Source organism: Bubalus bubalis, chromosome 3 (genome assembly GCF_019923935.1).
Source record: "Bubalus bubalis isolate 160015118507 breed Murrah chromosome 3, NDDB_SH_1, whole genome shotgun sequence".
Lineage (NCBI taxonomy): Eukaryota > Metazoa > Chordata > Mammalia > Artiodactyla > Bovidae > Bubalus > Bubalus bubalis.
In genome coordinates this window covers 33,659,054-33,683,809 of record NC_059159.1, presented here as the reverse complement: position 1 = coordinate 33,683,809, position 24,756 = coordinate 33,659,054, and the positions used below count along the sequence as shown (strand labels likewise).

General features: G+C 39.0%; 1 protein-coding gene and 1 long non-coding RNA gene across 3 annotated transcripts in view; one reads left to right on the top strand and one right to left on the bottom strand.

Moving 5' to 3' along the window:
- Positions 1 to 15,016, bottom strand: part of LOC102406036 (myosin-8) — a 29,214-nt gene extending 14,198 nt beyond the window's left edge. Inside the window, exons 1-21 of one of the 2 annotated variants that reach the window (XM_025280551.3) lie at positions 14,919 to 15,016; positions 14,621 to 14,663; positions 12,872 to 13,106; positions 12,057 to 12,200; positions 11,815 to 11,971; positions 9,660 to 9,687; positions 9,452 to 9,560; positions 9,267 to 9,359; positions 9,073 to 9,136; positions 8,063 to 8,161; positions 7,868 to 7,971; positions 7,574 to 7,712; positions 6,375 to 6,493; positions 6,148 to 6,297; positions 4,822 to 4,992; positions 3,646 to 3,955; positions 3,472 to 3,539; positions 1,796 to 1,883; positions 1,592 to 1,709; positions 1,118 to 1,241; positions 884 to 1,020 (exon numbers count right to left, since the gene is read on the bottom strand). In XM_025280551.3, the coding sequence (XP_025136336.3) occupies positions 884 to 1,020; positions 1,118 to 1,241; positions 1,592 to 1,709; positions 1,796 to 1,883; positions 3,472 to 3,539; positions 3,646 to 3,955; positions 4,822 to 4,992; positions 6,148 to 6,297; positions 6,375 to 6,493; positions 7,574 to 7,712; positions 7,868 to 7,971; positions 8,063 to 8,161; positions 9,073 to 9,136; positions 9,267 to 9,359; positions 9,452 to 9,560; positions 9,660 to 9,687; positions 11,815 to 11,971; positions 12,057 to 12,200; positions 12,872 to 13,081 (2,432 nt within the window). In that variant the 5' untranslated portion in view covers positions 13,082 to 13,106; positions 14,621 to 14,663; positions 14,919 to 15,016. Of the gene's footprint in view, positions 1 to 883; positions 1,021 to 1,117; positions 1,242 to 1,591; positions 1,710 to 1,795; positions 1,884 to 3,471; positions 3,540 to 3,645; positions 3,956 to 4,821; positions 4,993 to 6,147; positions 6,298 to 6,374; positions 6,494 to 7,573; positions 7,713 to 7,867; positions 7,972 to 8,062; positions 8,162 to 9,072; positions 9,137 to 9,266; positions 9,360 to 9,451; positions 9,561 to 9,659; positions 9,688 to 11,814; positions 11,972 to 12,056; positions 12,201 to 12,871; positions 13,111 to 14,620; positions 14,664 to 14,918 lie in introns of both variants that reach the window. The other variant, XM_044939273.2, reaches the window with a different exon arrangement.
- LOC123332641 overlaps positions 1 to 24,756 on the top strand; it is an 80,028-nt gene that overhangs the window by 21,378 nt on the left and 33,894 nt on the right. Inside the window, exon 2 of the long non-coding RNA XR_006640803.1 lies at positions 991 to 1,096. This is a non-coding gene — a long non-coding RNA (uncharacterized LOC123332641). The remainder of the gene's footprint in view (positions 1 to 990; positions 1,097 to 24,756) is intronic.

Genomic DNA, 24,756 nt, shown 5'->3' with positions numbered 1-24,756 from the left:
TGCTCAACTAGATTGTTGTCTACAGAGCATTTAGCTTGTATTGAGCTCCAAAATTTGTTTTATTTAAATAACATTTTAAAAATAGTAATAAAAGATATCCCTTCTGCACACTGTAGCAGTAAACTGGCAAAGTTTGACTGCCTTTGAACAGTGTGTTTGCCTCTTCAAGCTTATTAAAATGGAAATTCTATTTCTACAGGTCCAATTTATGAGAACCATAACCAAGAAGGCATACACCATAATGTTGACACATGGAAAGACTTGGAAATAAATAAGTAGCAGAAATAAATTTATTTATTAAGCAGAAATAAATAAGTGTGCATGAGCAGACTGAATGCAAAACGTGTGTGTAAGGACAGGCAATGCAGTAGTGCTAGGTCAGTGGAGCTGGATGAGGTTAATTAGGGGAAGAGGAAATGGAAGTTGTGAGCTGGTGAGTGAGTAAATTAGGCCAAGAAGAGAGGGCTTGTGCAAACATGAGAATATAAGAGACAAGCAAACTGTTTAGGCTGGCTGGAAAAGACAAGGCAGTTGGAGATGATTGATGAGGTGGGGAATAGAGAGGGCCTTGGCAGACACAGAGGCAACTTGGATTTGACAGGGGAGACCGTGGGGAACTGCAACTGAATATGGCATGATGAGAACAGTGCTTGCTGCAGCTGTGTGTGAGAGGAATGGAAGGGAGACAATGAGGGAGGAGAGAGTTTTGATGGGAGTCCAAATGTGAGGGCTTGGGCAAAGTCTGATGTGTTGTAGGAGTGGGTTCTAAGCTGGGTGAGAAGTGCATATGAACTGAAAAATGGAAGAGTTAATGAATGAGCAAGACTGATGTAGTGGAGTCCCGGAGGGACCGCATAGTCCTGATACTCTGCATAGTTGTTACCTCCTTTGCAGCATTTTCTGGTATTCTACCCTCATTAGGAATCCCCTACAGACAGCTTGAGTTCTTGTTATAATCTGGGCCAACTTTTCATCTCTCATTTCTTCCAGAAGACCCAGCAGGCCAGCTTTGAAGAAAACCTGGAGAGAGGGAAAGTCACACATCATCCCCAGACTACAGGAGAGACAGACGTGGCAGACGGTGCTTGGATCAGCTGTAAGTAAATAGCGGCTGTACCTTTGTGTGTCCAAACTTGTACTGGGTGTGATCAATATCGATGGAGGCAAGAAGTTTCTCAGAAGCCTTCTTGCTGTCAATGAACTGTCCATCTGGAATAGCACTTGCATTTAAAACTTTGTATCTGTTTCATTGAAGAAAGAATGAATGGTTAGGAAGATGTGAACATATATGAAAATCAAATGACACCAAAAAGAAACATCAGTAAAAAGAGAGAAAGCAAAATAGAAAATCCAATTGTCCATATTGGTGAATCCAATATTTTTCCACGAGCCAATGCATGCTTCCCTCCTATTTGTAAGAAATGCCACCTCCTCTAGCCTGTATTCTGTTCTACCACCACAAGACTGTATTATTTGACTTACTTCATAATACCCACTAAACAGGGGACATAGAACACAATGAACAGAGGACAACAGTAATAATGATTAAACAAGCACAGCATTTAGTGAAATACAACAAGGAGTGACTGGCCTTTGTTTAAAGTCCCCATAGAGGATTCTGCTGGGGAAGCCCTTCCTGCAGATGCGGATGCCCTCCAGCACCCCGTTACACCTCAGCTGGTGCAGGACCAGCTCATGCTCCATGGCCCCTAGAAAGAGATCAGAGTGCATACTGCTGGGCAGTTCAACTGTCGCACTTGCGCCTGTTTGATTATTTTGTGCTCTTAGATCTTACCGGGAGTTTTGGTTTCATTGGGAATGATACAGCGTACGAAGTGGGGGTGTGTGCTCCTCAGATTGGTCATCAATTTATTTAAATTTTCCTAGAAAACCAGGGAGAAGGGACTTGATGAGAAAGTTCTATTTCAGGTTGTTTTTTTTTTGCAATTATATGAAATGAACCTAGGCACTCTCTTAACTATTAAGTCTATGAGGCTTCAGTTGCTCTGTGTTTTAAGAGTCTCAAGAGTTGCAGCCTGCCAAATACCTGAAAGGCCAGAGTGCTACGGAGAAATATAGCTCTCTGTGGTATTCATTTATGACACCTAGGATCTGTCCTGTAAACAAACTGCCAATTCAAGTGGCACTGAGGCACATTAAGTGTTCTTGAGCAAGAATCAGAAAATAAAAGACTACCGTCTTGCTTTGCCACTAACGAGCTGCTTGAAATCCCTTTTGTCTCTCTAGGTCTCATCTGAAAATGGTTGAGATCACCTCTAAGGTCTCTCTTGCCTCTCTCAGTGCTAATAATTCTCACAGTACTAGTTTATAGTGGTGACCTATGTCAGTCACTGTCCCAGTGCTTGATTCCTTTCTTGAGTTTATCATTCCCTGGGACCTGTAACCTTTTAGGTTTTTTGAAGAGTCTAAAATCATGAGACTATATGACCTTCTGTAGGTGGATCTCGGATACCTGAGGATGATTCACAGTCTGAAGCATATGGGGCAGTTATTCCAGAAACAGAATAACTGATTATGATAGACAGTGGTGATTTACTCAACTGTAGAAAACCTGCATGTAGATATTTTTCAGTATTTCTTAGGTATATTCTTTGAGAAGGCAGAGTTGCTTTATTTTTTATATCTCAGTTAACTATTAGAATATAAAATTAGTAATGTGAGTTTCTAATCCTGAAAATATGTGTAAGAGTGTGTTTGGGGAGATAGTGCAAATTGGTAGTGAGAAAAGAACAGGGCCATTTTCTTGTTTAGGTTATATGTTGTATCTGCATTTTAGTTTTAAAAGGAATGAGACTTAGCTATAGAAGTTCAAAGAAATCCTGACAAAGCAGCCATTAGATCAGATGCTCCATATGTCTCCTTTTAGAAGAGCCAGTTTTTAAGCCATCCAAGAGAATCACATTATTTGTAATAATGTTATTATTACTGTTATTTAATTCTTTACAGGTATTTTTCTATCTTAATCATCCATTTAAATCACTAGGTTTGGCTTTAGGTAATTTTCAGCTATCACAGAAAATTAAATCCACCTCAAAAGACAAAGATCCATTTTGGTGGAAAGATGTCCTAAAGGATGTGTCTCAGGCTTATTCTCAAAGAGGGACTCAGGAACGTTCTCAAAGGGCAATATTAGTGGAACAAAGATACGGCTTTCCTCAGGGAGACCTTTGAAGTTCAGCTGTGCTTCCTCAAAAATCAGCCTTATTATAGAACCAGAAAACTCCTAAAGGCATTTTTGGAATTCCTGAATACATGAGATGAGCATAATAAGGAGTAGTGGGTAAAACATTCGGCCCTACAGAAGTATTGCTTTTGCTGTACCCTGAACAAGAGGAAATATTTGAAGTAATTCCTATTAACATTCCATTCCCTCCTAATTTATTCTAAATCCTATAATTATAATAAGTCATAGAGACTGAATAGATTTTTTGAATTAAATTTGTACTTTACCCTGAAAAGGGCTGACACAGTCTGGAAAGAAGAGCCCTTCTTCTTAGCACCTTTCTTTGCACCGCTGTCTAAGATAAAAAGAAAACCCATTAATGAATGTATCCCAGAGGCTGGAATGGTATGTAAACTTTCCTGTGGGGATAGGTTAATTTAAATCAGGGGCACAGAAAGTACCAGCTTCAGCACTAGCATATGTGGAAAAGAGACTGGCCAGAGTCTTCATGGAGGACTTCTGGTACAGCCCAACCACTGTGTCGTTCAGGGGGTCCTTGTTCTTGTCCAGCCAGCCGGCAATGTTGTAGTCCACGGTGCCCGCGTAGTGAATCAGGGAGAAGTGGGCCTCAGCTTTGCCCTTGACCACCTTGGGCTTCTGGAAGTTGGCAGACTTGCCCAGGTGCTGGTCATACAGCTTGTTCTTGAAGGAGGTGTCTGTGGCCTTGGGGAACATGCACTCCTCTTCCAGGATGGAGAAGATGCCCAGTGGCTGAATTCAGAAAAGCAGACGTTGGTGTCAGTCTATCTTGTCTCAAAAGGTATAGTGGCTGTCATTTGATTGAATTATGAGCACTCCTAATTAAATATACTTAAAAAGTAAACTAGGATCAAGCTCAAAGTCCTTTTGTTATCACTAGAATGACTTGCCACCATTCTTTCTCACATTCGATCCATAGCATTATTTTTAAGTAAAAAAATAGCTAGATACAAACTCCAGATGTTAGCATAGCATGTGGAGGTGACATTAAAATGTCTGTATTTATCACATTAACTCACCTACTTGGTGAATTAATGTATTGTCAAAGTTTTATTTTTCTATGAAAAGGACTTAGTGACTTAGAATGATGTTTACTTTATATGCAATAGTATAAATAACCCAAGCTTTATATAGGACATTTTGTGTACTTAATCTCCTTAAAGATAGATTATGAACAAGCATAAGCAATTTGACTTCTTGACTTCCAAACAGATTATCTTTCATATAAGCTCTAGCTGTGTTACCTCTGCATTAATTTTGACTTAAAAAATAGTTATTTCTATTGCTGATGTCTTGGGTCACAATGGTGATTTAAAACAAATGAGGTAGTTTCTCTGGTGAAGTAGACCATCTCAGTAGAGGTGCTGCTTTCAAATTGGGTTTGAGTCAGTGTTAGAACAAATCTGCTCAGGACAAAATGAAACTAAACTCTCTGGTCCTTCTGTAAAAGCTGAAAAGAGGAAATAATTTCTAATGTAATTCTCTAACTTGTTCTGATATCAGTCTATTTAAGATTACTGTAATACTTTCTGAAGTTGCTTAAGACACTTGGAAAAGTTATCCTTACAGTTCAGATTTCCTTTAGAAGACAAACAGACCTTCTCAATGAGCTCGATGCAGGCAGCCAGGTCCATCCCGAAGTCGATGAACTCCCACTCGATGCCTTCCTTCTTGTACTCCTCCTGCTCCAGCACGAACATGTGGTGGTTGAAAAACTGTTGCAGTTTCTCATTGGTGAAGTTGATGCACAGCTGTTCCAGGCTGTTGAACTGCACAAAAGCAAATTTCCAATGTTAAATGGATTTTTAAAGTGGTAGAATTCATTACTGAAAAATCTTTTATTGAAAATATGTGGAATTCAGTAATGAAATAAAATTATGAACTAATTATTGTTTATTCAGAAATCCCAGGAAAGAAAGGATCATTTTTGACATGAACCCTTTTTGTGATTTCTGGGCATTGTTTAAAGCTGTCAGCCACACAGCAAGAGTTCTGGTAGAATCGACCTCCTTCCCCTTCTAAGATTGCCTGGGCAATAATGTGCATTAAAAGTACAACAAAAGTACAATCCAGTGAGTAATGGGTTCAGATTTAAGGGTGAAAGTAATTTATTGCAAAGCCTCACCTTTTTACCACCCCACTCTCTAATTCAAGGTGAAGTTCACATTTTCACTTTTGGCTGTCACTTTATTAAGGAAAGCTTTTCTTAAGACCTTTATTTGATGTACAAAGTGAAATTAATAGGTTAATTTCTCTTCATATCAAACATTTTGGTAAATTCTCATTGTCACATCTGTGAAAGTAGGGACCTTGTGTGGTCTAGCATTGAAGATCTGATGAAGTCTTTATAGTAATCTTCGTTACTTTATAGACACCTTCATTTTTATAGATGATGAAGCTAATGACCCATCTGTTCCTCCACATTTAATTAGAAGTATGTTAGTTACTCCTTCTTGGGTTATTGTGAAGATTAAATGAGGTAACAATTTGAAGTACTTAGTAGAGTGCCAGAAATACAGACTTCTCGATAAAGTGTGGCCATTATTATTACTACTGCTCTTATCCTGTTACCTCCTAGATATTTTGTCCTAGGTACTATGTTGGAGAAAGCGATGTAGACACTACAAATGTAAATGAATAATACTCAGCATGCTGCTGCTGCTCAGTCACTTCACTCATGTCCAACTCTTTGTGACCTCATGGACCATAACCCGCCAGGCTCCTCTGTGCATGGGATTTTCCAAGCAAGAATACTGGAGTGGGTTGCCATGCCCTCCTCCAGGGGATCTTCCTGACCCATGGATTGAACCCACATCTCCTGCATTTCAGGCGAATTCTTTATCACTGAGCCACTGGGGAATACCCAATATATCAAAACCCAGATTGTCTTTCTCCCACTTTTTATTAATCTGAAGATAACTCACATCAAAGATCTCAAAGCCAGCAATGTCCAAGACCCCGATGAAGTACTGCCTGGGCTGCTTGGTGTCCAGCTGCTGGTTGATGCGGGTGACCATCCACAGGAACATCTTCTCATAGACGGCTTTGGCCAGAGCGCCCACTGCATTGTACACCTTCGTGGACAGAGTAATGTTTGTTGGCTGTATTAAAGGCCTGGGAAGTGTGTGACTCATTCAGGTTGTGCACTTACCTGCTGCACAGTCTGGCCTTTGGTGACATACTCATTGCCGACCTTGACCCTGGGGTAGCAGAGAGCTTTGAGCAGGTCAGCAGAGTTAAGACTCTGGAGATAGGCAGCCTTGTCAGCCACTGCAGAGACACAGTTCAAGAAATGTTGTTTAATGGCAGATGTTTCTTTAGTCTTTCCATTTTCCTCCAATCCATTTTCATTATTATTTAAATAAAAAACTTTAAATAATCCTATAGAAGGTCAGGCAAGGCTTTCTGTACATTAGAGCATGTACTTGCTAATAAATGATCAATCAGTTACACTGGCCTTTGATGATTTGTTGCAAGCAGCTTTTGAGTCATTTAGCAAAATCAAATGTAAGTCCGATGTTAATGGAAATAACTTTACGTAAGAAAAAGCCAGAGTCCCTGCTCTTAGGTATGGTTGAAAGGTGACATGAATACACCTTATCTCAATTTTGCTCTTCCCAACTTACCATCAATGACCAGTTTCTTTATCTGAAAATGTGGGAACTAAATTTCAATGGATGATTCCTACCTTGTCCCCTTCTGAAATGTTGCCAATGATTATGATGTAAATGAGGGAGAGAGAATGTCTAACTGGGATGGTCAGGAAAGGCTTCAAAGGAGCAGATAACTGTAGCTTCCATGGTGGTTTCTGTAATTTCCATATTCCTTCCACAGAGTATATGACTTTTCTTTCTCAGTTTCTTTTTATCTTACTTGGTGCCTAGATTGTAGGTTTACATGTAGACTACACACACACGTGCACAGATGTCTAGGGATATCCTCCACCCCAGCTCTGTGTTTGGGCAGACATTGTACCCCCCTGCTAGGTTTATCCAGTTGGTGCTGAAACACATCCATATGCCAAGTTATCCTGTGTACCTTCTTGTTATTTCTAAGGCAAAGTAAGCATATGGTTCTGTCTTATTCTCTCTCATCTGGCCCCAGCTTGTGCTTTCTAAATACATACTTATAAGTGGCCATTAGGGTTCATTTTCACTTTTTGGTGTGTGTAGAAATGACGGAGATGTGGAGATGCTAAGAGGAAAAGGGGGCGAGGACAGAGTGCAATATGTGTAATGTGTGCATGCCCTTCAGAAATTTAGTTGCAAAGGAGATGTAAGTTTAGAAGAGCTTTTTATTTTTTCTTGTCGTATTTTCTGTCTTAAACCCAGTTGGGGGTTCATTTGGTACCTTCAGTGCCATCTGGCTCTGCTTGCTCCTCACGCTGCTTTTGCTTGAATTTCATGTTCCCATAATGCATTACTGCCCCCGTGAGCTTGTAGATGGACACTTTCTCCTCAGGAGTAAAGCCCAGAATGTCTATGGCGCTCTGTCAGGAGAAATGACAGGACAAAGGTTAGGGCAGAAGATATTAACATATTTGGTGAATTTACACTATATTCTAAGGTAACCACACTTACAGTATGGTTGCTATTCTCATTCCCATGCATAATAGATTCTTTAAAAAGTGAGTGTATGTCTTACATCAGTGGCCATCAGCTCTTCTTGGTCATCAATGCTAGGGACTGTGATCTCCCCTTGACTGACAAAGGCGTAATCATATGGGTTGGTGGTGATCAGGAGCATTTCTGGGTACACAGAGTTCAGGGTGTATGTTTCACATTAAAAGTAGTTAACAAAAATATTAACTTTTGTCTGTGAATTTAGGTTCATTCTTACCAATCAGATCTGGCTTCTTATTGGAAGTGATCTGATAAAAAATATGGTAGCTTCTTTCTGCCTTCAACTGGAAAGTAACTCTAGACTTTTCTAGAAGATCTGGAAAGAGGGGGAAATAGACATGGAATTAGAAAAAGATATCAATGCTGCTGAGACAGTAAATGAACCACAATGTCTTTGGCTAAAATTGGGGATATTACAATAGGCTTCATTGAGATTTCAACTTGATGATTGATCCTGTTGGTACTGTATGTAAGAATTACAAATACATATGGCAATTACCCAAGGTTCTCACCATTTAAAAGCAAAGAGTGAAGTATGCATGCTCTAGTAACAAATCAGCTTTTCATATGGATGACTTGTGACCTTTGTCTTATAATTGATCTTTAATATCCCCTCCTTCCTCAGCTCACCTTAGATTCGTTGGTGAGGGATTACCTTGGAAACATCTGCCAAAGCTCAGATTAAGAGCAAATAACAGAATGCCTGCCAAACAGGCTCCATCAGTCCCGCACGACCAAGTGATAGTTGGCAGGCTCCGCTACCCTGGCCCCCTGTTACTTCTGACCCTGCCATCTGCCAAGGGATGGGCCCTTTTCTGAGAATTTGACTACCTGTGGAAATGTGGCCAGTTAGTGTGAAATGCATGTTTAGCAAATGTTAGATACTCTATTTGAACCAATAAATGTGAATCCTTCTGCAAAAATAAAAGAGCAAATCACAGAAATGTGTTGTAAACCTGTAGATAACATATAGGAACCCATGAATAGCCCTACTCTTTGTCCTGGAAAAAATGGCATAGTTGCTTCTGAGACTGGAATTTCAGAATGTGCTGCAGAGCCATCAGTCTGACACTGAGGTAAGCAGAGCACACAGAGATTGTGGAGAATTACGGCATTAGCTCACGAGCAGCACTGGCGGTAGGCTCAGTGCTCACCACGTGTTGATAGTATCCCTGCAAATGACATCCCTGGTTTATCTGTTTGAGTTTCAATGGTTGTGTTACTCACATGTTTCAATATCAGCAGAAGCCAGTTTCCCTGTAGTCCCGAAGTGGATCCTGATGAATTTACCCTTGCAAGTGAAAAAGACAATGTTACATACAAAAGAGCACATGAATAAGAAGAGACTGAAATAACGACTGAGACATGCCTTTATGGGCATTTAAGGCCCGAGAAAACCCTTCTGTGACCCAGAGACTCACAAAGCGAGAGGAATTGTCATTCCTCACGGTCTTGGCGTTGCCAAAGGCCTCCAGCAGGGGATTGGCACTGATGATCTGATCCTCCAGAGTCCCCTGCAGAGAAACACAAGAGCAGAAACACAAGGAAGTCCGTGGCTTCCTGAGCGCCCTGCCCATCATGATTCTCGCATGCCCATCAGACCCACCTGCATTTTGCCAGGTTCCTCCTTCTTCTTCTCCCCAGTGACTGCAATTGTTGCAAAGTACTGGATGACACGCTTTGTGTTCACAGTCTTTCCTGCCCCAGATTCTCCGCTGTCAAATAAAAACCAGAGAAGAGATCAGAACTACAGTTCACATTGTCAACATCTAAGACAATCACCACCAATCAGAGAAGAAGGAAAAATCACATACGTGATCAGGATGGACTGGTTCTCACGATCTGTGAAAGAGAAATCAAGACCATCATTTTTAAAAATAGTGCACATTCACTATGAAGATTATTGACTCTGTTCAGATTAAATACAGTTTATTCTTTTAAACATTTTGAAGATATTGCCTGTGATTTTGGCTTTGGGTGTAGCTCCCAGACAGTACTTGCTTCTTGGAGTAAAGTTTGTGAAAATGAGAGGCAAAGAATCATCTGTTTCTTCTGGTATTTTATTAATTTAAAAACTTATGGGCAATTTCAAACCTATACAAAGGTAGAGACAATACTGTTAAAAGCTCTTATGTACCTATGTATACAGCGTTTCAGTAGTTACTATATGGCCAATTTTATATAATCTATACTCCCATCCCAAGCTCAGTTATTTTAAAGAAAATTCCAGGTATCACATACTTTCATCTGTAGCTATTTCAGTAAGAATCAGAATTCTGAAGTTTCATTTAACAGATAAAGAAAGGAACCCAGGGAGGAATAAGTGATTTTTCTGATAGTTACATCACTTGTTAAGATATTTTGGTCTTCTTGACTTCTGGTTTATATGTTTTTCAGCTGTTTGGCCTCCTCCCAGTTCTTGATATTAACTTGACTGCTGGTAATACTAAAAAAGGAAGAGATCTGGAATTGTATTAATAACTGTCGCTGTTCATTTCCTTTTATTTCTCTCTTTTATACACATTTTCTAGGTAATGCAAAAACTGTCACTCTATATGACTGATATGTTGGATTTATACCAATTTTCTGATTTGTTAAATTTTTAATTCTGTACTGAGATTCTAGAGCATTCTCAAATCTAAAAAAAACCTATTCAGAGAAATAGATACAAGATGGATGCTATTTAGATGTGCATATAGACTTCAGAGAACTTTAAAACTCTGTTTAGGGAAGTAGAGACAGATTTTGAAACATATTCAGATTGATTTCTTTTTCCAATAGAATAAAAACCATGAAAGATCATGTCACAGCTAGTGGGAACATAGATAAGAAAACAATGTTTAAGTCTCTAACCTGGTCACATGCTACAGTTTTGCATGGTTTTATATCAAAATCATGTTTGGGGATAAGTAATCTTGAATTTGGAGCAGCCCCGAAAGCTGGGGGAGTGGGGACCTTGGTAGAGGTGGTGGTATACATACCACTGTAAATGCAACTGCTGCGTGTTAAAACCTCTGGAATGAGCCTGAATTTGGATAATTTCTGGAAGGTAGCTAGGTTCTGTTGACAACTAAAGACAGTTTACTAGCATGAAATCCTTATAGAATTGCTGGCCAGTTTGTAATGCAAGATTCGTATTTTATCCCTTTCTCTTCTCCTTTAAAAGACAATTTAAAAACAGTGCAACAAAACAAACAAAAAAGAAACCAAAATGGAACAAAATCTTCCCCAGTTTCTAATATCTCATGGAACAACAGGAAACTCAGGAATTTGGAATATTTCCAAAGGCAATACATTTGGTGTATGCCGATAAAAGATTTTAATGCTATATTTGGGCCTGCGATTTGTATCAAAGCTGTTTGTTTATGTTTTGATAAGACAGGAGCAACAGACTTTGATATAAACTTTTAAAAAATGTTTTCAAAGAAAGATGGATTTCTATTTTCTTTCATTGTAGTAGGAAAATGCTTCAAAATCTTTGGGAGGGAAGTCACAGTTCTTTCTTTACTCATGTTGTATCTATCTAAAACGCTGGCAGTGTTAGCTGTATCTATTACAGGTAAAGGAATTCACAACGCTTTCCAGCTATGGCTGGTAAGTATTTTCCTTGATTGCTGTGGATGTGAATATACTAAAAAAGCATATTTGAACTTTTTTCCCTCTCCAAATCAGAAATTAAAAAATATGGAAAAGCAACATATATGTAGGTCTGCTCATTGTTTCAGCTAGGCTTCCAGTTTCTAGCTGGGTTAGCTTGGGCAGGTCAGTGAACTCAGTGACTAGCTTCATTTTACTCACCTGTAGAGTGGCTGCGGGGAAGATTATGTGATGTTACAGCGCTGAAAGTTTCTTGAAAACAGTGAAGCCCTGTGTGGCTGCAATGTATTATTGTAATCAAAGCCCAAAGTCTACCTGTTCATTCAAGATTCCGCTTCCACATTTCTGTAAATAGATGCATCACTCACTCACCAGTCAGCATGAACTGATAGGCGTTGTCAGAGATGGAGAAGATGTGGGGCGGGGCCTCCTGGCGCTTTTTGCCCCGGTACGCAGTCACCACCTCGGGGTTGTACACCGGCAGCCACTTGTAGGGGTTGACGGTGACACAGAAGAGGCCCGAGTAGGTCTGAGAAAATCAGAACACTCAACATGTGGGATTTGATTCTACTTGGAGAGATAGATGAAATAAAGAGAGGTTGAAGGGTGCTCACGTAGATCATCCAGGCTGCATAACGCTCTTTGAGGTTGTACAGCACTCCGGGCTCGTGCAGGTGGGTCATCATGGCCATGTCCTCGATCTTATCATATTTGGGAGGGTTCATGGGGAAGACTTGGTCTTCTCTGACAGTGAGAGTCTGGCAAGTAAAGTGAGAGTCAAGTTTGTATTAATGGTTGGAGGTAGGATTTATGTGTATCTGCTTTGGTTATAAGACTACGATTGTGGGCACTTTCCATTATATTATTCAGTGTCCTTTAAGTAAAAGCACAAAAATGTATTCATCTTAGAGTTTGATGGTAAAAAAAAAAAATCTGTTTCCTGTGATGAGCTAGAATACATCCTACTCTTTAAAATCTACTTTTTTCCTCCCACATTTTCATGTCCCAGGTTTATCAGTTTATATCATTTTACTTCAATGGGTTTAATTTTTTATTTCTCCTTGCCATTTAAGAAACTTCAATTTGGGAAGAAGTAATGGAAAGATTAATACATTATTTACCTAAGTAGATCATAATTCTTTTGATAGAAACTAGTTTTTATTTCTCCCAGGTTTGGAGATTTAGACTGGGAAGTGAGTGATTGAAGGGAAATGCTGGAGGCTGACTAGGGGCTTAAAGTTCTTTTGGTGGTTGGGAAAGGGAGAAGTGAGAATTTCTTTTACCTTCCAAATTTGATGTCTGTTAATGGACTGGAAGGGTGTCTGGATTGGCAATAGACTTGGAAATTGTGAGCAAGGAAGGCTTCAACTTGAAGTGAGGAGATGGAGAAATAAAACGGGAAGGATTTTCTCCTTATGTTTTTACTTACTGCTCCACGTTCTGTCTTTACAGTTACTTTCCCCCCTTCCTTGCTTTGTATGATGCTCTTCACATAGGATTCCTTGGGCTCTGCCACAAAGACTGATGTTTTAGCATCAAAGGGCTTGTTTTGGGCTTCAATCCGCTCCTTTTCTGATTTTCGAAGGTAGGGAGCGGCTTCGCCAAAAACAGCCATCTCAGCGTCTGAACTCGCACTCATGGTTGCAATTTATTTAGAGAGAATTCTGCCTTGGGGAAAGAATGGGAGAGAGGGAAAAGAGAAACAAGAAGTTATATACATGTGAGAAAAAAATTTGAAATGGCAGAAATATTGAGGTTCCATCCCCAGCCTGGACTGTAATTGTTCTTCCAACCTGTGTTGACCAGCATTCTATTAAGTATTAATAACACTAGCACAGGGCTGGTTTGGAATGAGACTGCAATCTGAGGCTTCATTTTTAGGGCTTTGAAAATTTCCTTCCCAGATGGCATGTCTTGATCCTCAGGGCTAGGGCACCTACAGCTGAGTGAGAATGGAATCCTTGCCTGTTTTAATCTCTAAACTCTAATAATATCTATGCTAAGACTGTTGTTGATGGATTGTTTTATAGCAACTGTCATTCTTTAATCCTCAGATGCATAATGTTTGCATCTGCCATTTGCTGGGATGATCATAGAGTTGGGAGGGAAAGTTTGTCTTGTGCAAATGAAAGTTGGTATCTTCCAAGCCACCAAAAACATTTTTGCCTTTTAGACGGCCTGTTTTTTTTTTTTTTTTTCTCTTGTAAGCCAAATAATTCTTTTTAACACCCACTTTATATTAAACATCTCTTGGTGGGTCATTAGCTTCATAAGAAATCGTTATCACTCTAGGGTGTTTTTTTTTTTTTTAAATATATCATTTGGCTTGTTACCAAGAGACTTAGCATTGCCTTAATTTCAAAATCTCTTTTAACATTCTCCTTTTGGCATGAAGGATTTGAACTGTCAGTTAACAGATCTAAGCACAGGGGAATGAGAGCTTCGGCATGAAGGTGTTTTATCCTACATAAATTCCACAGGCTTCTTTTCTCTTCATCCAGAAAAAGAAAAGACAAAAATGTAAGAGTTTATCACATGCATTGAGCCATTGTCCTCTGTTGATAGATATGTCTCAGCATCGGCTCATTACTTTGATTGGGTCTTTTCTTTACTCTCAGGCAGTGAATTACTTGGGGGAAGGGCCAGAATCTCTCCTATTTTAAAGTGTGATAGATAGCACTCTGTGGGTGTAATTCTTGTGATTTTTTTTTTTTAAACAAACAGTAACAAATCTTTCTAAAAACTACAGTGAATCATGTAAAATACTATGGTTTTAAGAAGATGTTCATTTCTGTTTACATGTTTTAGATTAAGAATTTTTACAGGTATTTAAAAAATACTAGTAAAACACCCAAGTTTTCAACGCTTGTCAGTAGAAGGAGGTTGGCATGGAGTAGTCCATTGCCCCTGACAGTTGTTAAGTGCAGCTGAGAACTCACTGTTAAAATTCATTCTTTCCCAAATGGTCCTTTAATCCTGGAACTCAGATGAGGGTGGTCTCTGAGAATAAGACATTTGGAAGAAGTGATTTCCCAGCATTTGTAAGCAGACATTTGGAAGCACAACATATTTACATAACTGCACAATGTAAGGAAATGGTGTACAATGAAGCGCTGTCCCCAGCTTTGTTAGGCCACATCCCTGCTGCCATCAATAAATGAATAAAGCGGAGTCTTACCTCTGGATTCCAGATGAAGATGCAGGTTCAGGAGCATCTAAAACTGTAAAGCAACGAGTTTCTTTTTAGTGAAGCTCTGAAAGTCCAGTAAGATAGTTACAGAATTAAAACTTGCCTGGTCTAAATTACAGAATTAAATAAATTCCAGTACGGTAGTTACAGAATTAAAACCTGCCATGGCTTTATGAAAATAAAAGTCAGAGCTGGGAGGAACAATTTCATGCTCAGAGATGGGCTGCGAGGTAAGCTGTTTCTGTCCCCTGGAGCCCTGCAGGTCCCAAGGCCCCCATTCACTTACCTCTGGGTCCTTGGTGGAGATGTAGCAGGAGGGCTCATCGTGCTTATATAGGAGCTGGTGTGCTGATCCTGCAGCTTGCTCCTCTTTGTTAGGGCAAGACATTTGGCAGCGTGAACCCTCAGAATAATTTGTTCTGACATTTGTCATGTTTGGATATAATTAGAAGTATTCATATCATTTTGAGTATGTGAACCAATCTCCTATAAATAATGTGACAGGGACCAATCTGCCGGCAGAGAATGCTTTCTAGTGTGCTGGGAAGGTAATCTTCGACAGTGCCTGGTGGGGCCTCAAAGTAAGTTCCTAAGAGCTATATTTGATTTGGCAAACTCTCACACATGCCTGTGGTAACCCAATGATCACAGCCTCAGCGAGCATTGCTTTTAGGGGCCTAACCACGTTTTCCTTCTTTGTTACCATAGGAACCCCCACCTCCTTCACTACCTTGGGTCACTGCCAAGGCTCACCCTTGGAGTCTGGGCTTGGGCAGCAAGGCCAAGGTGAGAGAAGATTCTGTACTGAGTCCCTACCATTAAGTCAGTGCTCATCCACCCAACACTGAAAAAAATATTATTTATTAGAGAATAATATGTATTCTTTGTAGTAAAAATACAGATAAGCAAAGAGAAAAAAACGTCTGTAATCTCATTATGCAGAAGTAAGATAAGTTATAGACGTATAAGTTTGATCATACTGTATACACATATATAGCACATATTTGCTTTACATTTTACTTAAAAAATTATATCATAGGTAATTTTCATACCACCAATGAAATTTACACTCTTATTCTTTAAACAAATTATATTAACATTCTTTTAAAATTAGAATCTCCTTTTTTTAATGGTTAGGGATATTGAAGTATACTTTATATATAGCAAAATCCACGCTTTCTAAGTGACAGTTATATGAGTTTTTTTGCTACTGTTTTTAAAAAATTTTAAACTTACAATAAAATTCACTTCTTTTGTTCTATGAGTTTTTCATGTGCACTGTTTCTTGTAACCACTACCATAGATAGGATGCAGTTTCTACCTTTTTTCCCCCAGTTGGAAGATTTATATTTTCCTAGAAGATTGCCCATTACATGTGAGTTTTTATAGATTTTTTGGACATTTTTTTGTGCATATCTTTTTATGGTTAAAAAAACTCTTGTGTAGTCATCTATTCCTTTTTATTTTTTTAACGTATTTTGATTTTGTTCTTTTTATTTTAAATCATATTTGCCAAAGTTTTGTCTTTGTGTTTGCTCTTTTTAATTTAGACTTACCAAATAAGTTTTCTTCTATTTTATTATTTTCTGCTTTTAATCTTCTTCATTCTTTTAGTTCTTTAGGTTTATTTGTGTGTATCTAGCATCTTGAACTGAAAGCTTACTTCATTTATTTTCATTCTTTCTTATGATCTTGCATGTTATTTATGGTTATAAAATTTTCTTTGGTTACTACTTTGGCTGAATCCCAGGGGTTGATATGTATTATAGTACCCTTGTACGATTGTCATTTTAAAGTTTCTATTTCCATTTCAGCTCTCAATTTATCTTAAGTGTGGTTTTCTTTTTTTTAATTTCCAGATGTATAAATTTGGGCTTTGCGGGGGAGGATTCTCTTTCAGCTGCTGGTTCTTTCTCTTGTGCGTGTGTACACATGCAGTTTACTTCTTAGTAGATAAAATAGGAATGAGGGACCTCGTGTGTCTGTATTTGTGTTTGTGTGTATATGTAATAAAACAGTTCAGGTAGCATCCAGATCAGAACTCCTAGGCAAAAACTGATATGCTTTTTGTCTCTGTAGTTTTGCCTTTTCTAGAAACTTCATACAAATGGAATCCTCTAGTGTGTAGTCTTTCATGTCTGGCTTCTTTTCCTTAATATGCTTTTTGAGTTCCTCCATGCTGTTGAATATATCAACAGATTATTCATTTTTGTTGCTAATTAGTAGTCTATGATGTAGTGCCATATTTTGTTTATCCATTCAAACTGATGGATATTTGAATTGTTTCTACTTTTGGCTGTTATGCAAAGTGCTGTTGATAATATTCCATACAAGTCATCATGTGGACATTTGTTTTCATTTCTCTTGGGGAGATAACTAGGAGTTGAGTTGCTAGATTGTATATGGCTAAGGCAATGGCAACCCACTCCAGTACTCTTGCCTGGAAAATCCCATGGACAGAGGAGCCTGGTAGGCTGCAGTCCATGGGGTCGCGAAGAGTCGGACACGACTGAGCGACTTCACTTTCACTTTTCACTTTCATGCATTGGAGAAGGAAATGGCAACCCACTCCAGCGTTCTTGCCTGGAGAATCCCAGGGACAGTGGAGCCTGTGGGCTGCCGTCTATGGGGTCGCACAGAGTCGGACACGACTGAAGTGACTTAGCAGCAACTTCTTAAGAAATTGCCAAATTCTTTCTGACAATGGCTGTGCCATTTTACATTTCCACCAATAAGATGAGGCTTCCAGGTTTTTTCACATTCTCACCTACACTTGTATTGTCCTTTTTTGTTAAAGCCATTCTAGTGAGTAAAGAATCTGCCTGCAATGCGGGAAACCTGGATTCGATCCCTGAGTTGATAAGATCCCTTGGAGAAGGGAATGGCTATCTATTCCAGTATTTTTGCGTGGAGAAGTCCATGGACAGAGGAGCCTGACAGGTTATAGTCCTGGGGTTGCAAAGAGTCAGACACGACTGAGCAACCAGCCCTTGCTATATATCCTAGTGAGTGTAGAGTGGTATCTTAATGTGGTTTTAATTTGTATTTCCTTAATGAATTAATGATTTTGGTTACTTTTTATGTGCTTATTTACCATTTATATGTTTTATCTAGGTGAAGAGTCTATCCAATTGTTTAGTTCATTTAAAAAAATTGGATAATTTTCGTATAATTTGTTAGAGTCTTTATACCCACATATATAGATATATGTTTTGATATAAGTCCTTTATCAGATATATGATTAACAAATATTTTCTTGCAGTCTGTGGCTTGTCTTTTCATTTTCTTAATGGTGCCTTTTGAATAGCAAAAGTTTTAAATTTTGATGCAGTCCAGTTTATCAGTATTTTCTTTCATAGATCATGTTTTTATTATTTTTCTTGTTTTAAAATTGAGACTATAATAGTGTGAGAAAGCTATTGTGTTTCCCTCCCTCCCCAGAGTCAACAACAGTTATCAGATTCCTGTGTGTCCTTAAGAGGTATTTTATGTATGTATAAACAAATTTAGATATAGTCTTTTCCCCCATATGGCTCAGTTTTTATAAATTTTTTAGGTCAGTGTATTTTAACCTTATTTTCAATAACTTGCCCACTGAAGAGAGACATTAATCAAATTAAATTCATTAAGTTTAATTTCTCTTTAAGGAATTAATACTCAGCATAAGATTTTAATTAAATGGATTTAAATTTAAACTTAAATTAATTTCTCCATAATGAAAAAGATTAAGCAATAAGGTTTTTTCAGATAGGGTTGAGCTTTTTTTTCTGGGGGCCATAGCGAGGCACAAACTATTATAATGCCTAAGATTTTTTTGCTCTCCTAAGAACTAATTTTTACTTCTTAAGGACTGATATCACCTCCATTGAAAATGTATGTGTTAGATGTTTGAAAAGCATTTATGTTCTCTCATTGTTGGCTACAAAATTTTTTTTAAATTTTATCATTCAGCTTATTATTTGTGTTTTTCAAATCATCTGTTTTCAGTTTTGTCTACGTGATCTGTGATTTTTCTAATAGATGTAAGTTAAGAGTCCACTCTGGTTATTCTCAGATTATTCAGATTTTTGTTTATGTAATTCAAAGTTAGTTGCTAACTCCATAGAAATTTATGATAGTTTTATCTTTTTGGTAGATTGTATCTTTTTAAAATGAAATATGAACTATCCCTGCTGCTTTTAGTAGTAGTTTGCTTTGAGTTCTTTTTTTGCTAATATTTCGCTATACTGTGTTGCTTTTACTTTTGGGTAGCATGTATATGGACTATCTTTTTATATCTAGCTTAAAAAATCAAGTAACTACTTTAAAAATTCATTATATGAACTTCTTTTAATAGGTAAGTTTTAGAGGCTGCAAACTGGCATGTATTTTATGGTGTACACAGTATAAGGGCTTCCCTTGTGGCTCAGCTGGTAAAGAATCCGCCTTCAATGTGGGAGACCTGGGTTCAGTCCCTGGGTTGGGAAGATCCTCTGGAGAAGGAATGGCTACCCACTCCAGTATTCTGGCCTGGAGAACTCCATGGATTTTATTGTCCATGGGGTTGCAAAGAGTCAGACACGACTGAGTGACTTTCACTCACTCACTTACTCACTCAGTGTCTTAAATATCCATGTAACTAGCCAGATGTTATTTCATATGATTTTACGCAAGCCATCTAATATCCGTAGGCTTTAGTTTGTTCATCTGTTAAAGGACAATTATAATAATTTTCCACCACCTCACAGGATTAATGAGAAATATAGTTAATCCTCACAGGATCAGTGAGAAATATTTGTAAAGCAGCTACCATAGTAACTGGCAGTGTAGAAAGTATTTGATAAATATTGGCTATTATCACTCTGTTGAAAACCATGTAAAAGATAGGACCCTATTACCATAGGTCACAGGATATCACTGGAGTCTTTTAAACAAGGAACTGATGTTTTAAGGTTTGCATTTTAAACACAGTTATGGTAGCATCATGGAAGATGGATTGGAGAAGTGCAACAGAGATAACCTACTTAAGCAGTTGTTGTGCTATTTTAGGGAAGAGTTGAGAACCTAAACTAAGCCAGTAGCTCTTGGAAAAGAAAAGAGGCGGGGGTATGTGGGGGGTGTGTGGGGAATTGTAGACTTGAATGTGCTTGCTGCTGGTGAAATATAAATAACTGTAGATGTTTAGGAATCACTTAATTTATTCTACCCCAAGACAATGAAAACTAAATTTCCTGAGATTACGGTAATGTTTCTCCATGGAAAGGGAACAGATTTGGAAGTAATAGATGAAGGATAGAGCTGTCATTCAACAGCAAATTGCAATATTCAGTTCAGTTCAGTCTCTCAGTTGTGTCTGACTCTTTGCGACCCCTTGAACCTCAGCACACCAGGCCTCCCTGTCCGTCACCAACTCCTGGAGTCCACCCAAACCCATGTCCATTGAGTCGATGATGCCATCCAACCATCTCATCCTCTGTCGTCCCCTTCTCCTCCTGCCCTCAATCTTTCCCAGCATCAGGGTCTTTTCAAATGAGTCAGCTCTTCACATCAGGTGGCCACAGTATTGGAGTTTCAGCTTCAGCATCAGTCCTTCCAATGAACACCCAGGACTGATCTCCTTTAGGATGGACTGGTTGGATCTCCTTGCAGTCCAAGGGACTCTCAAGAGTCTTCTCCAACACCACAGTTTGTAGTAAAAGAATGCGAGTTTCCAGGAATAATAAATTTTTACTGACAACAAAGTAACAAGCCCACCCTTGAGTTCAGTTCAGTCACTCAGTTGTGTCCAACTCTTTGCAACCCCATGGACTGCAGTATGCCAGGCTTCCCTGTCCATCACCAACTCCTGGAGCTTGCTCAAACTCATATCCATTGGGCCAGTGATGCCATTCAACCATCTCATCCTCTGTCGTCCCCTTCTCCCACCTTCAACCTTTCCCGGTATCAGAGTCTTTTCTATTAAATCAGTTCTTCGCATCAGGTGGCCAAAGTATTGGAGCTTCAGCATCTGTCCTTCCAATGAATATTCAGGACTGATTTCCTTTAGGATTGACTGGTTGGATCTCCTTGCTGTCCAAGGGACTCTCAAGAGTCTTCAGCACCACAGTTCAAAAGCATCAATTATTTGGCGTTCAGCTTTCCTTATGGTCCAACTCTCACATCCTACATGACTACTGAGAAAATCATAACTTTGAATATACCAACCTTTGTCAGCAAAGTGATGTCTCTGCTTTTTAATATGCTGTATGTAGGTCAAGCTCACCCTACCTGACATCAAACATATTTTAGAAATGTAGTGATGGAAATAGTGTGAAGTTAGTGTAGGTGAAGATGAGTAGATTAATAGAACTACTATTAGTAGTCCAAAAATGGTTTCTGGCGTGTACAGAAATTTAGTATATCAAAAGATAGCTCTTCAGATCACTTGGGGGCAGGGAGAGAAAGGACAATTAGGTCCTTGCCTGACACCATTTATAAAAATAAATGCTAGATGAATTGAAATCTTAAGCATTAAAACAAAGCAAAACTGTAAAAAAAAAAATCAAGAAGAAATGGAGATACGAGTAAATAGAAAAAGTAGCCAAAAGATACAGACAGACAGTTAATGGAAGAGGCAATGCAAGTGGCCAATAAACTTGAAAATACTCAAAGTTCAGGATATTCAAGATCAAATAACAACTGGTATATTTCACCCATCATGTTGAACAAAACCAAAACCAAAAACTGAACTAAAATTTCAGAAATGGAGACTTGATTGGAATAAAGATGCATTTATTTGGGCTTTATTCTTTATTAGGACAAGAAGCACTTGAATTGTGTTCTGCTAGACCATCACTTCATGGCAAATAGATGGGGAAACAGTGGAAACAGTGGCTAACTTTATTTTTCTGGGCTCCAAAATCACTGCAGATGGTGATCGCAGCCATGAAATTAAAAGACGTTTACTCCTTGGAAGGAAAGTTATGACCAATCTAGACAGCATAGTAAAAAGCAGAGACATTACTTTGTCAACAAAGGTCCGTCTAGTCAAGGCTATGGTTTTTCCAGTGGTCATATATGGATGTGAGAGTTGGGTTATAAAGAAAGCTGAGCACAGAAGAATTGATGCTTTTGAACTGTGGTGTTGGAGAAGACTTCTGAGAGTCCCTTGGACTGCAAGGAGATCCAACCAGTCCATCCTAAAGGAGATCAGTTCTGGGTGTTCATTGGAAGGACTGATGCTGAAGCTGAAACTCCAGTACTTTGGCCACCTGATGTGAAGAGCTGACTCATTTGAAAAGACCCTGATGCTGGGAAAGATTGAGGGCAGGAGGAGAAGGGGACAACAGAGGATGAGATGGTTGGATGGCATCATCGACTCAATGGATATGGGTTTGGGTGGACTCCGGGATTTGGTGACGGACAGGGAGGCCTGGTGTGCTGAGGTTCATGGGGTTGCAAAGAGTTGGACATGACTGAGCAACTGAACTGAACTGAGACTACAAAATGGGAGAGATTTATATAGACAAAACTCCACAAGGCTGCATAAACTGTCAGGAAGTGGGATTGGAACAGGTAAAAAGTGAAGGTGCTTGTTAAGCAAGGATTTTGGGGGTCTGTAATGATTATATGGTGGGGAGAGTACTTTAAAACTAAGTTTGTAGAGTTTTAATGTTTTGAAAATGATTGTTAGCGTCCTTGAGTTTGATACATTTCAGAGAAAATTCAAGTTTTCATGTAGGAATATGTCTTAAACCACATGTAAAATGTCCATCTAGCTCCATTTTGGATGCCTGAACCATCAGGTCAGATCAGATCAGATCAGATCAGTCACTCAGTCATGTCCGACTCTTTGCGACCCCATGAATTGCAGCACGCCAGGCCTCCCTGTCCATCACCAACTCCCGGAGTTCACTGAGACTCACTTCCATCGAGTCAGTGATGCCATCCAGCCATCTCATCCTCTGTCATCCCCTTCTCCTCCTGCCCCCAATCCCTCCCAGCATCAGAGTCTTTTCCAATGAGTCAACTTTTCACATGAGGTGGCCAAAGTACTGGAGTTTCAGCTTTAGCATCATTCCTTCCAAAGAAATCCCAGGGCTGATCTCCTTCAGAATGGACTGGTTGGATCTCCTTGCAGTCCAAGGGACTCTCAGAAGTCTTCTCCAACACCACAGTTCAAAAGCATCAATTCTTCGGTGCTCAGCTTTCTTCACAGTCCAACTCTCATATCCATACATGACCACTTATATGCAGAGTACATCATGAGAAATGCTGGACTGGAAGAAACACAAGCTGGAATCAAGATTGCTGGGAGAAATATCAATAACCTCAGATATGCAGATGACACCACCCTTATGGCAGAAAGTGAAGAGGAACTAAAAAGCCTCTTGATGAAAGTGAAAGAGGAGAGTGAAAAAGTTGGCTTAAAGCTCAACATTCAGAAAACGAAGATCATGGCATCTGGTCCCACCACTTCATGGGAAATAGATGGGTAAACAGTGGAAACAGTGTCAGACTTTATTTTTCTGGGCTCCAAAATCACTACAGACGGTGACTGCAGCCATGAAATTAAAAGATGCTTACTCCTTGGAAGGAAAGTTATGACCAACCTAGATAGCATATTCAAAAGCAGAGACATTACTTTGCCAACAAAGGTTCTCCTTACTCCATTTTGATTTTTTAAATGATCGTAAATATGTCATCAAAATTGATAGTAGCAAATGGTGATGTGGGGGAGTGGATGCTCTCATATGCTATGGATAAGGGTGTAAAATTCCAGGGCAATTTGTTCCATCTTTTGAAATTTAAAATTGCAATAATTGCCATCCTACTCTTTTCCTATAGAAGCATGGGGTAGGGGTTGGGGGACAAGAGGTGTGCCTAGGCTGTGCCTCTAACATTTCTTCTAATAGCAAAACTTTAGAAACAAATGTCCCTTCAGTTACTTTGTCTGTGATTAATTAAGTGGCCACCTGTTAAGTAGTGATGCTCTGATTATGTGGTGAGTAGCTGAAACCTAACACTCACTTTAATCTGAGATAGGGATCAACATAATGCATTTTCCACTTGTTTTCTTTGAGATGCAACCCTGGAAATGGAAAACCTTATTTAAAATGATGAGTCTCAGTGAACTCCGGGAGTTGGTGATGGACAGGGAGGCCTGGCGTGCTGCAATTCATGGGGTCGCAAAGAGTCGGACACGACTGAGTGACTGATCTGATCTGATCTGAAACAAGCATGTAAAGAGTTTTGATGGCAATGTATAAGAAAACTGAGCTGTATTTTGCTAAAACTTGTTTATTGGTGTATTCCAACCCTTCTCCAATGCAGATATCTCTTACACAATTCTTGTGTGACAACTCCTTTCTTTTAACTTGGAGCAAAAGTTCTTCCAAGGTCTGGCTTATATCCATTGTCCTTGCTCTTCTCACTGGTATCTGCTTACAATTAAGCCCAGAGCCAGCATTAAGTTACTGTATCTAATGGTCCTTCTACTCTGAGTCCTTGCCAAGAATTAGCTTACAATTCCTAAGGTTCTCTTTGCCCTGAGGATTTTTCTATTTTTTCTCTTGATTGAAGAGAAGCAGAGGAATTACAGCCGGTTGAGGCATTTCTATCTTTTCCGATATGAGACTCTAGTTATCTCATCGTCAAGAAAATGAAGTAACTCCTGTCTTTTCATGACTCGTGCCAAAGAGGAATGTTGTTTAGATTATCTATGCTCTTCTATTTCTTTTTATTGGTGAGTAGCAGTCTGTTGTGAGGATATACCATATTTTTTCATCTATTCTCTTGCCAAACCATATCTTTCCTTTTGTGGGCATATCTTTTATTTCATTTGTTCAATCTAAGGAGTAGAATAGCTATGTCAAAAGGTGTAAAGGTATGTACTTAATTTATAAGAAATGGTCAGACAGTTAAAAAACGCAATTGAACCATTTTACGTCCTTACTAGTATACATGAAAAATGTAGTTGTCCAGCATCCTTGCCAACACTTGTCATTGTCAGTCTTTATAATTTTAGCCATTCTTATGGATGTATAGTAGAAGCTTCTTGTGATTTTAATCAGTATCCTTTAGACCAGTGATATTGAACATATTTAAATCTGATTATTGGACTTTCACATATCTTTGTTTTGGAAGTATATGGTAAATTTTATGTG